Raw genomic sequence first — 12,899 nt, 5'->3', positions numbered from 1 at the left:
AGAAGTCGTTAATGGAATCAGGGTACGAATCGCATCCCGAATCGATCTTACATCCGATACCCACGGATTTAAGATTTTTCCACAGACTTTTAGCTGATAAATTAATATCAAGTTTTGTCTGAAAAAACAGTCTTTTGGAATTCCATATTGTAAGTGTGGCATGATTTCTGGCACAGCGATAAAACTCCCAGCTTTCATTTGTGGGGCGCCGTTTCCAATAGTTATACGACTTATTGCGTGCTTTGATAGCCGACAGAACTTCGTTTGTGAACTATGGCTGTCTTTTACTTTGAATTTTTACTGCTTTTAGAGGAACATATTTATCAAATAGATAGTTTATAAGCGACGTGAAGTGAATGAGTTTTTGGTTTATATCTGGAAAGGTCCAAACGCGGTTCCAATGTAGAAAATTTGCTTCATGTACTAGGTTGGAAAAACTAGCTGCCTTAAAGTCTCTGTAATAAAACTGTGTTCTGGTTTTGCAATTAAAATCAATATCATAGGATATGAACAACATGTCGTGATCTGATATTCCGGCAATAGAAAACTGGTCGTAATGAAGAACACTGGAACTGTCTGAGGTACAAATCAAATCTAGCAAGCTAGATTTGCAATTATGTGAAAAACGTGTAGGGTATTTATTTATAATTTCTAAGCCAACTAATTTAAGCGACCTCGAGTCGTTGTTTAAAATATCTGTATTAAAGTCACCACAAACTAAGATATTTTCATATTTGTATGTTATCTCAGACAATTCCAAGAACAAAATGTTACTTTTCCACAATAAGCTTTTCATTAAAAAACGGCCTCAAGCTAAATAAAAATTGTTGAATAAAAAAAAATTTAACAAAGAAATTACTAACCAATTTTTAAGAATTTGGTATCGTTGTAAAGGCGAATGAACCCCCTGGTGTGCATATTTATATACTTCGTGTATAATAATTTGAGAAAAACATTTGAAATCAAAAAATACCTTTTTTTATAAAGAAAAATATTTTACACAAAAATATTACTAATCGATTTTTTAAAAATTCGTATCGTTGCAAATACTACCAGAAAACTTATACTTTCTTAAACCCAAAAATTTCGTTTTAAATACACAAAAAAAATATTATTAAAAACATTTTTTCCCTCTATATAAACTCCTGCCCCCTAGGTGAAAGGCTGGCTACGCCTTTGTATACAAAGCAATTAAAGTATTTAAACCGTAGGTATATCATACGGCCATTTTGTTCTTTTAGAGCGCATACATGTTTCCATAATAATGATTCCAGTATCTTCGGTTATGTATATTATAACTATCAATATCTTATAAAGAGAAGAGTACATTTTTTTATCTAAACCTAATAAAGTTAGAAGGACGAAATTCGAGGATGTGGTAGTTAACATATTACTCCTTGACATATATTTTTTTCAAAAACAAATTTGGAAATTTCTAAGGATATTCAAGGATAAAGTTTTAAAAGGACCTTTTCAATACTTATTCGTTCTGGCGCACCCACAAATTTATTTTTTTTCTATTCTACAGAATTTTTCCTTTAAATTAATACCCATATTTTTACCCTACAATGCACCGCATTTTTTTATTCAATCATAGTCCTTTTAAAAAAAATCCTGACGTCAGAGAGAAAAACTAGAAATGCAGTTTTATTATATTTGGCCCCCCGTTTTGTGAATATATTGATTTTTTCGTGTGTAAAATTGACTGTCGCACGGTGTAATATGCGAAAGCTTTTTCGTCACATCGGATCTGTACCGTTCGTTCGATTTTACAAAATAAGGTATCAAAATAAAGGGCTTGCCTGTGGATCTGCAATAACTTCTTATTTTTTTTCAAAAAGAGTTGCCTCCTGATAAAAAAAAATTAATATCAAATTAGTTTTAAGTTAAATCAATTATTACACTATGAGTATCGATCGAAATGGTTTTTAAAAGGCTTTATTTCTTAATTGTATGTAGGAGGGTTGCCACCTGTTTCAGAAGCAAGTTCGGCTTAAATAAAGGCAGAAAGTTGAACTGCGTATCCTGATATGGATATCGGTGGAAAGAGATTCTGGTTTGAAAATATTTTGCAAAAGGTTGCCACCTTGTTACGAAGTTAGAGCAAAAAATAAGCAATAGGTTAAATAAATTACTTCAATATGAATAGAAATCAAAATTGCTTTGAAGTTTATTTCCAAACTGCATGTAGGAGTGTTTCCATCTGATTTTATAATTAAATTCAAATTTAATTAAGAATGTTGGATAATTTAAATCTGTACCACAATACAAGTATCAGACGAAAAAGGTTTAACGAGGTGTTGGTTTAAGAATAATTTTAACAGGATTTCCATCTGTCGAATTAAAAAACTATATAAAATATTGAAATATTGGCGTCAAACAAAGGAGTATTAAGGAAAATTTAGTTTCAGCATTTATAACATTAAAGAGGGTCTCCACCTGTGTAAAAAGTTAAACTTAAATTATTTAATAAGTCAAATGAATTACTAAAGTATGGGTATAAATTGACATGGGTTAAAAATGTTTTTTTCTTAACTTTATTTAAGAGGGTTTCCATATGTTTTAGAAATGAAATTCAACTTGAATTAAGGGAATTAGATACATAATTTAATTATGTTGAGCAATATGTGTGTCAGTCGAAAAAGGTTTAACAAGGCTTTGGTTTTAAAATATTTTTAATAATTAAAGTAGGCACAAGTTAAATGAGATATTACAACACGACGTGAAACGAAGGTGGTACGATACCCTTAGTTTGAATATTTAGAATATTAAAGAGGCTGAGCCGAAGGTGTAAGCACCAGCGATGCAAAAGCATGCAAAGTTGTGGTTCCCCACTTCTTTTCAGATAATAATAATAATTATTTAAAAGGGAGGCCACCTGTTTAAGAAGGTAAACTCAAATTATTTAATAAGTTAAATCAATTATTAAAAATCTGGGTATCAAACGAAATGGGTTTAAAAAGGCTTTACTTCTGAACTGTGTTTAGGAGCGTTGTCACTTGTTTAAAAAATAAAGTTTAACTTAATTCATCAGACACATGAAATATGTGGGTATCACAATATCAGACGCAAGAAATTTATTTATTTCTTAACTATATTTAGGAGGGTTGCCAGCTGTTTCAGAAGTCTTAGCTAACTTATGCACAAATGCGAAGACGAAGATAATGCGGAGACGAGCACGGGGACCTGGGCTAATTTAAAAAGTAGTGCAAATTTCTGCAGTATGAAAGGAAATAAAGATAAATCGACGCACATAGGGGTATTTGGCCGATTTATGCGGCCAAAAATTATTTTTATGAACATTTTAACTCAAAATGTTTAGAAAAGACGTCTTACGACGTTTAAAATTGTAAGTGTTTAAAATCAAGTAAATGTAGGTGGAGGACGTACAATTATTCCTCCAAAGCAACGAAAATAACGTTGGTTAAAGTTTGACACCGATAGCCTCTATGTTGCCGTGGTCCGATTGTAGAAACACGCATACCTACTAGGGATCCCGGTGTTTTTGACGTCCCGGAAATCCCGGGATTTGCTTGCATTAATCCCAGGATCCCGAAAATTTTGAAATATCGAATTGATAGTAAGAATTTGTTTATGAATTTTGAAGTATGATTTTTGTAAAATGCCGTTTTGACTGCAGTTAACAAAAAGCTTGAAACTGTACTTTTAAATTGCAGTCTGAGCCTTTGTTGAAAAAGATTTCAATGAATTTACTCATAGCGTCGCTAATGTAAACGAAACAGAGAGTTTTAAGGAAAAGTTAGATAATTTTTTAGATCAATCTACTCAAAACTTCCTCAAATCGAAAAAAGAGAAACGTGCTGGTAAAAGAAGTCAAGGCTCTTGGTATTGTTCCATACGTGGTGCAATGCTCTGAGTCAGGAGCAGTTGGCTCAAGACCGACCATACGTGGCGAAGAGTCACACCCTGCGAGAGGTGCCCCTGCTTTTACTGAATATGGCGGATCTAGAGAGGACAACTCGATAAAACCCGTAATTCCGAGTGTCATCCGTACCGTGCTTATGGGATGAATGGCACTACGTTAGTGTGTCTTATAACGGTGGCCTCCAGATACCTGGCGACCTCTGGTTGTAAGAAGCCCCGCTCGGGATAGTGGGGGCTATGTCCCAGCGGTACTACTATCCCCCATACTCGTGGGAACACTATGGATAACGTAAATAAAAAAACAACAACAAAAAAAACAGATGGAGCTGAACAGCTCGCAGACGAGGCCGGGCATGGCCTTTCGGCAGCCGCCGAAACGGGGACTGTCCCGACAGAACTACCGGGGGCGCATAGTCCCCAGTATGACGTTGAGATGGTTGACACCAGCGCTAGACGGGATGCGAGTCCCGTCAAAACGCTTTCTGATATCTCGCCGGAGGATGAGCAGAAGCTGCTTGCCTCTCCGACAGGTAATGATACTCTCGTCCAAACTCGAGAGCGCGATCGGCTTAGTGGAGCCGGTCGAAAACGCCTCAAACGCTATTTGGAGAAGGGTATGAGCTATGAGGAGGCTAAGGAATTAGCGAAAGAGCCCATTGGGCCCCCTCAAAAGGAGAGATCGGCTAAAAGAACCCGATCAAAGAGCTCCACTCCACAGGAGCAAGCCCCAAAGAAGGTCTCCAAATTTATGGACGGCGCAGCGAGAGCTGAGCCGACTGGGGCAGTAACAATGCCCACGACCGAGGCAAGCCTGCCTCGTGAAGACGCCGGAAAGGCCGTGAAACCAACATCCTTTAGGGACGCACTGTGTGAGGTGAAGCTGGGTATAGTCCCCGAGAACTATCCGGCTACGGTCTGGTCGACGGACGAACTGAGGGCCATTCAGAATGCCATCCTTAGGGCGATAAGAAGCAACAAAGATAGCGCTGTAAAGCCTATTTTTGATGGCTGCACTTTTCGTCCGGGATGGTTATCCATTATCTACAGGGACGCAGTAACTGCGGAGTGGATAAGGGCTACAGTTCCGAAGATTGCCCCCTGGAAAGGGGCAAAGATGAAGGTGGTAGCGGATACAGAAACGCCTCGCCCCATAATTTTGGTGGGATTCTTCCCGGAGCTGGATAGCTTCAGGAATGAGGACGCGCTACTACTTCTTCAGGGGCAGAATGAAGGCCTCAAAATAATGGACTGGCGAGTTCTAAATCGGGTGCGCAAGTCCACAGTGGTAGAAATCACCCTTGCGACCCGATCTCGGCAGACATCCTCAAACAGAGAGGAAATGTTGTCAACTATGGCTACGGTACGGTCAAGTTGAGGGAAAAAGCCAAGCCGTTGGTACCAGTGGTAGCAAAGGACGCCGCTGATACCGACGGAACGGGCACGGACGAACAACCCTGTTGTTCGAAGTCTGTCACCGTCGCCCCGAGGCAGCTCTCAACAGATCTTCAAGCACAGAAGCAGCAATCACCGGAGCTGGAGAAGACAAAGCCGCCGCCTGAGCTGTCAGTAGCTCAAGCCAGTGCGACATCGCCTCCGCGATCCACAGCAACATCGGTCCTGACCCTGCAGCAGGTGCTAGACAGAGCCCAAGAAAATGTCAGGCCCATTGAGCTCCCCCGGAACATAATTAGGCCACCACTACATGGCAGTTCCAAAGCGGCTACTCAAAGCGGCTACTGGACAGCCGAGGAGAAGGCCTTGCGGGGTAGAAATAGGGGGAAGAAGGTGGCTGCTCGCGGCCGTAGAGACCGCAAATAATGCCATCTCTCCCTAAGCCCAACGCAAACTCGAGGCATCTGAAATGCCTCCAAGTGAATCTTCATCATGCCAAGGCAGCGTCAGCTGTTCTCTGCAGGAGGTTCACTAACGAGGGTCTAGGTATAGCCTTCATCCAGGAACCCTGGATACTACGCGGTGAGGTCAAAGGTCTGAACGTCAATGATGGTAAGATCATATATGCCCCCAGCCCTCGCCCAAGGGCGGCGATGCTATTAAGCAAAAAACTAACGTTTCTTCCTCTATTACAGTTCATGACGGCGGATCTGGTTGCGGTTCGGGCCGAAATTCCCACTCCAAGGGGTGTACAAGAGGCAGTACTTGCCTCAGCGTACTTTCCGGGTGAGGAGGAGATGGCCCCAACAGCAGAAGTAAAGGCTTTCGTGGAGCACTGCCAGCAGAGTGGTAAACCCTGGATCCTCTGCTGTGACGCCAATTCACATAACACTGTTTGGGGCAGCACCGATACCAAAAAAAGGGGTGAGTACCTCCTCGAGTTTATTAGTAGTCATAATATAAATATTATAAATCGTGGCAATGAACCGACTTTTAGAAATGCTTTAAGGGGGGAGGTCTTGGATCTAACTCTAAGCAGTCAAAACATGTCATCATCTGTCACAAACTGGCGTGTCTCCGGGGAGGTATCAATGTCGGACCACATGCATATAGAATTCGACATGGGTCTCTTTCCTGAACACGAACTAGTTTTCAGAAATCCCAGGAAAACGAACTGGGAACTCTTCCGCTTTACTATAGAAGAGGGCGGAAACAGCCCCAAACACCCCATTACAACCAAACAGGAGCTTGAGAATGAAGCTGAACAGCTTCACTCAGATATTGTAATAGCTTTCAACAGCAGTTGCCCCCAAGGAAAGGTAAAATCCAAACGAGATGTGCCTTGGTGGAGTAAGAAGCTTGAGCAAATGAGATGCCAGGCCAGAAGACTATTCAATAGAGGAAAAAATACGGGTGATTGGAATCCGTATAAACTTGCGCTAACTTCCTACAACAAGGAGCTAAGGAAATCCAAACGAGCTAGCTGGCGAAACCACTGTGAGGAAATAAATAGCCTTCCAGAGGCAGTATGCCTCCAAAAAGCTCTAACAAGGGATTACAGGAATACAATTGGCACCCTCAAGAGACCAGATGGGAGCTACACTCAGCATCCGGGTGAGACCAGCAGACTCTTGCTGGATACTCACTTCCCGCGCTGTATATCAGGCTACTGTCGACCAGAATTGGGTGCTCCAACATCCACCTCTGGAAGAGAACAAAGCCTTGCTACGAAGCTGACCACTGTCGAGCGGGTGCAATGGGCTTTATCAACATTCAGCCCATACAAATCACCAAGACCGGATGGAATCTATCCATGTCTCCTGCAGCATGGAATTAGACACATAGCGGCGGTCCTTTCTAAACTCTATAGAACTTCGCTCTTGTTGGGTCACATTCCCAGCATATGGTCTGAGGTTAAGGTCGTGTTTCTACCCAAATTGGGTAAGCCGGAACAATTACCGTCATCCTACCGACCAATTAGCCTCAGTTCCTTTCTTCTAAAAGGCATGGAGAAAATACTGGATCAGTACATCAGAGAAGTCAACCTAAGGGAACGACCTCTGAATAAGAACCAATTTGCCTATCAACCAGGAAAATCCACTGAGAGTGCCGTTCATAGCCTTACTTCAAAAATTGAGAAGGCTCTGGAGTCAAAAAATATAGCCCTTTGCGCCTTTATTGATATTTCAGGGGCTTTTCATAACACATCATATAAGGCAATAAAAGATGCCTTGTTAAGAAAGGGTGTAAGCCCAATCATAAATCAATGGGTGTTATCAATGTTAAGAACACGAAACATCAGGTTGGAATTAGGTGGCACGATAGAATCGATAACAGCCACAAGAGGATGCCCTCAGGGGGGTGTACTCTCTCCTCTTTTGTGGACTATGGTTGTAGACGAACTCCTTTTCACACTGAACAGCCAAGGCTTTAATACGCAAGGCTACGCAGATGATCTGGTAATCTGCATAACAGGGCTTCATGACGAAACTATCACCAACCGCATGCAACAAGCCCTACGTATCACACACAAATGGTGTGAGGATAAAGGCCTAACCATCAATCCTACAAAGACTATTATTGTTCCATTCACTCGAAGGAGGAAATTATCTACTACTAAACTTACTTTGAGCGGCACAGAAATAGAATTTTCCAGTGAAGCTAAATATCTGGGAGTAACTCTTGATAAAACACTTAACTGGAATGCACATTTGGACACTGTTATCAACAAGGCGATGAAGGCCTTCTTTGCCTGTTCACGACTTTTTGGCAAAACATGGGGCCTTACCCCCAAAATGACCTACTGGTCATTCAACACTGTCGTTAAGCCAATAGTAATCTATGCTTCCTTAGCATGGTGGACTAAGGCTACACAAAGAGGTGCAAGCACTAAGCTAAGTAAATTGCACAGAATAGTCTGCATTGGCATAACAGGAGCTATGAAGACCTGCCCGGCCGATGCACTCAGCGCCCTGGTTGGAATACCTATTTTAATAGAAAGGGAGGCTACCACAGCGGCACTGAGAATCCTGAACACCTCCGACCTGAAAATCGGAGATATGACGGGTCACATGAAGGTCCTAATGAATGACCCCATACTACAAATGCGCGATGCAATGGTTCCAAAACTAGAAATCTCTAGGAAATTTGAGGTACACATTGCAGATCGAGCTCTCTGGAATACAGGGAACCCATACACCAAACCAAATGGGGAGGTTTGGTATACTGATGGATCTAAGCTTGAAAATGGTAGAACGGGGGCTGGCATTTTTGGGCCGAACTTTAAAAAAATGATACCAATGGGTAGCTACCCCACCATCTTTCAGGCGGAGATTCATGCAATAGAAATTTGTGGCAGAGAATGTCTCAGAAGGGGAACGTCATCGAAATATATCTGCATTATGTCGGACAGTCAGGCAGCCCTACTGGCCCTGAAGTCCCACAAAATAAGTTCTCAGCTAGTACATGATTGCCGCAATGTCCTAAATGCTCTTGGTGACAAGAATACAGTCTTATTAGGATGGGTACCAGGGCATGAGGGACATGATGGCAATGAGGAGGCTGACTGCCTAGCGAAACAGGGAGCTGCCGCAGTATTTTATGGTCCGGAACCCTTTTGTGGGCTCACCAAAGCACAAATAAAGGGGACCATGAATAACTGGGTAGACAAAATGTTCAACAGGCATTGGATGGAATGTCCAGGGCAAAGACAAGCCAAACGATTTATCTGCCTTTCAAACGAAGTTTCAAAGAAACTAATCAATTTAGGCAGAGAGGTCCTCAAAACTCTCACTGGGTACTACACGGGAGACTGTTCTCTTCGTTACCACCTCAGTAAAATCAATCTTTCAGAAACAAGCGTCTGTCGCTTCTGTGAGCTGGACGAAGAAACGCCAGAACACATTCTCTGTGAATGTGATGCTCTCGCTAGGCGCAGACTAGCCCACTTTGGTGGCGCTACCCTTAATCCATTTGAAATTTGGAACAAAACGCCCTTGGAGGTGCTAGGCTACATTAAGAGCCTTCCCTTATAGGCCGGGGGCCACGCACAATAGACCACTTTAGAGGTCGCGGTGCATATGGCCCATAATAATAATAATAATAATAAAAGAAGTTGAAATATTTTGTAATGGAGGAGATAGGGGTCATTATCTTAAAATTAATTATGTCTACCTTCTGGCAGTTCAGCCTAAAAGTGTTGATGCCGAAATATGTTTTTCATCACGTCGTTTAAAGTACAAAACCGCGTATCGTGATTCTGCAAAACCGCGTAACTGACATTGGCTGCCAAAAATTGGATTTGCTCACATAAGCTCTTGGTTAAATCGTTATCCATTCGTCCTGAAATATACTAGCCAGAAATGCGATTGCTTTATAAAAAAGAGAACCATTTTGAAATATGAGTGTTTTTACGCTCTAGAAAATAATTTCTACAACTTCACTTACGCGGTTATGCATTTTGCTGATACGCGGTTTTGCACATTTTGTTGATACGCGGTTTTGCACTTTAAACGACGATCAGTAGGTTTTGCATGTAAAAACTGCAGGTCAAGCTTAGAAGACTCCGCTTTGAATGCTTTGCTGCTCTTATGAAAACATTTTAAGTGCAATAATAACAACACCGGAAAAAAGGGGTGTGTGTTTTAACCAGACCCACCTCCCAACATGTATTTCGACCCGCTGAATCCAATTCTGAGATCCGTTTGACTCGTACACCCCCAAAATGTCTAGTAAATTGCGAAAAAATGGCAAAAAATTCTCCATTCGGCATTTCTTTATAGAGTAGAATAAACATATTTAGAGAAATTGTTTTTGTATATTTTTGTTTTATGTTTTTTTCTTTATCGTTACTTTCAAAAGTACCTGGTATTTAAATTATTATTTATGATGAATACGTTCCTCAATCACATGGTTTTTTAAATACAATTAAAAAAATGTTTTATTTTAAAATTTGTCTGATTTAATAAATATCGCTAGCGTAGAGTGCAAAGTTGCTAAGTCCCGATTTAAAAATTGTAAGGAGAGGAAAAAACTTCGTATAGCCATTTTCGAGGGATTCGATCTTTATTAAAAGATTTCGAACTTTTTTGGCCTTATCGAATTTTCGGAGCTTTTTTTGGCCTTAGCAAATTTTCCTTTCATTAAATATAAACGAGAAAACATAAAACAAGGACCTTTACCCTTTTCGAAACGATGCAATATTAATTTATCTAGCCTCCTATATCAGAATATGATTTTTCATTAAAAGTGAAGTTAGCAACTTTTCACTCTAAGCTAGCGATATATGAGTTTTTCAATCAGTTTATCGTAAATTTTAAATAGTTTTATTTCATGGTATGTTTAAATGCTTTCAGATATTGAATTTTTACTTATATTTATAAAATTTATGACTCAATTACCTAAAAAATATCCCGAAATCCCGGGATCCCAATTTTCCTGATATTTTGGCATCCCTAATACCTACATACGTGTCCGTCTCGGCGATGTTTATATATACATGCAAAGAGTTGCCACCTGGTAAAAACTTACATATAGTTAGGTTAACTGAATGACTACAATATGGGTATCAATTAAAATGGTATTAAAAGGCTTCATGTCTAAACAACATGTGGCAGGGTTACCATCTGTTTAAAAATGAAATCCAACTTTAACTACGGGAATAACAGACAAATTATTATTTTTATAATGTTGCTCAAAAATTTGTTTTTATTGTTAAAATGCGTATGGACTTCCTTGAGATATATGTTACAAAGAAAATTACGGAAATAACAAATTTTATCTTGTAATGCAATGGATAATAAATGTGTAATTAAATTGTAAAACAAAATTTGTATAATAAGCTATTTTAGGATGATGATGAGTGCCAAGATTCTTCATTGGACCCTTCTTCCTCTTCTGAAGACTCTCCAGACTCCAGAGTCGCGACGTAGTGATACACCTCATGGCATATATCTTTTTATAAGCTGATGATACATATGATTGAAGCTAATGTGGATCTGCTTCTCTATTGCTAATTATTAATATTTTGCAATTTATATTGATTTATTAAATTCAATACAATCAAAACGATAATTTCACGTTCCGTTTTTAACTTGAATGTGATCTTAATAATATCACGTATTCGACGTTTAAGTTTAGCGGCTGTGGCTCCGTCACAGCCTGCAGGTCAAGACGAAGGCGCTGGACTGATCCTTTTCCGGTATGTTGACCAGGGACTGATCTATTCCAAATAATTTTTTTTTACGGTCCGATTTGTTTGAGATTCGGCACACGTGCATATGTATCTTATAAAATAACCAAAATATGTATGTAATAAGGTAAATTCGCACAGAATGCTCCAATTTGAAAGTGTTTTTTTTTTTTTTTTTTTTGTATTTTAAAGCTTAGCTATCTGGGAAGGGTAATTTCAACATTATTTGAGGGAACCTATAAAAGGGGCAAAATGTGGTAAAAAATCATCAAATCATTTTTAAAACTTCTATAAATCAAAAACGAATAAATCGATTGAAATATTTATTCTTTTCAGTTAAACTTTGAAATTATTACTTTAGTTCTGCATCAAAAAGTCACTGCTTTATTGTCAATCATTCTTGTGAATTTGAAAACGTCGACCGCTCCCTAGATTTTTAAGGTAAGGTGCAAATACCGTGCCTTTAACGTAAATAAGATTTTCATTTACATTTAATTACACATATACCTGGTAATTTTTTCGTAGAAATGAATTTATTAGCACTTTTTTGTCTTTCACCAGCAACAGCAAGTTACACTACCTAAGTTCCGTAATGGTTTCTATGTCTTTACTTATCGCCTGTAACGATCTTTGTACGGCAAAACATGAATAGCTAGTGTAATAAACGGAAAGAATGGTTGTGTTGTAGCGCAGTCGAGCGCTTATCGAATATTGATGTTTATTAATAATTTCTTTCCTTATTTATACAATTTTAAACTTATTTAATTCTATAATTTCTTATTTACTATAATACAAATTTGAGGAGTGAACTTGCAAAGTGCTCTATGTAACATTTTTTCGATTTTTAGTTTTTGGTGGTTAACGTACCAATATTTAAAGTAGTTTCATGTCCACTAACAATACAGTGCAAAATCCTTATATATTCTGAAAAAAATAGCATCAAATGTTAGCTGCTCTAGCAAAAGTCGCTATAATACTTACGGTATGTATATATACATTTTCAAAATTCGCTATAATATTTATTGTACGTCCTTACACAAGTTCAAAAGTCACCATCTTCTGTTGAACCTAGAAAACTGCAAGAAAACGTGGTAGTTTCGGTGCCTAGTGGAAGAAGGCGTAAAAAAGAAGCAGATCCATCTTCATGTAAGGAGAACGTGAAAAGCTATAAAAAGCTAGCTATGTATGTAAAAGGTACTGTTTCAAAACTCGCTATATTAATTTTTTGTGTATAAAATTTGCACAAACTACCATACTTCGATTTTGATTTTAATGCTATTAAGCTCTTATTTATCAAAATTTTCAGATAATAAAAAAAAAATATACAATTCAGATTTTACTTGTTCTAGACGTTTTTTTAAATTATGGCTTTTTGCAAGTGAGCTCATTTATTTTACTTCTTACATACTACGACGTCGCTCTGGTGAAGTCG

At 39.0% G+C, this 12,899-nt stretch overlaps 1 protein-coding gene across 1 annotated transcript; it reads left to right on the top strand.

The window, feature by feature from the left end:
- Positions 1 to 7,664: 7,664 nt before the first annotated feature.
- On the top strand, positions 7,665 to 9,311 carry LOC118739752. Its single transcript, XM_036471260.1, has one exon. It carries the CDS (start codon positions 7,665 to 7,667, stop codon positions 9,309 to 9,311), a length of 1,647 nt encoding a protein of 548 aa, XP_036327153.1.
- The last annotated feature ends 3,588 nt before the right edge of the window (positions 9,312 to 12,899 follow it).

Source organism: Rhagoletis pomonella, unplaced genomic scaffold (assembly GCF_013731165.1).
Source record: "Rhagoletis pomonella isolate Grant_MI unplaced genomic scaffold, Rhpom_1.0 Rhpom_scaffold_00005, whole genome shotgun sequence".
Taxonomy (NCBI): Eukaryota; Metazoa; Arthropoda; class Insecta; order Diptera; family Tephritidae; genus Rhagoletis; species Rhagoletis pomonella.
This window is presented reverse-complemented; position numbering and strand designations above follow the sequence as displayed.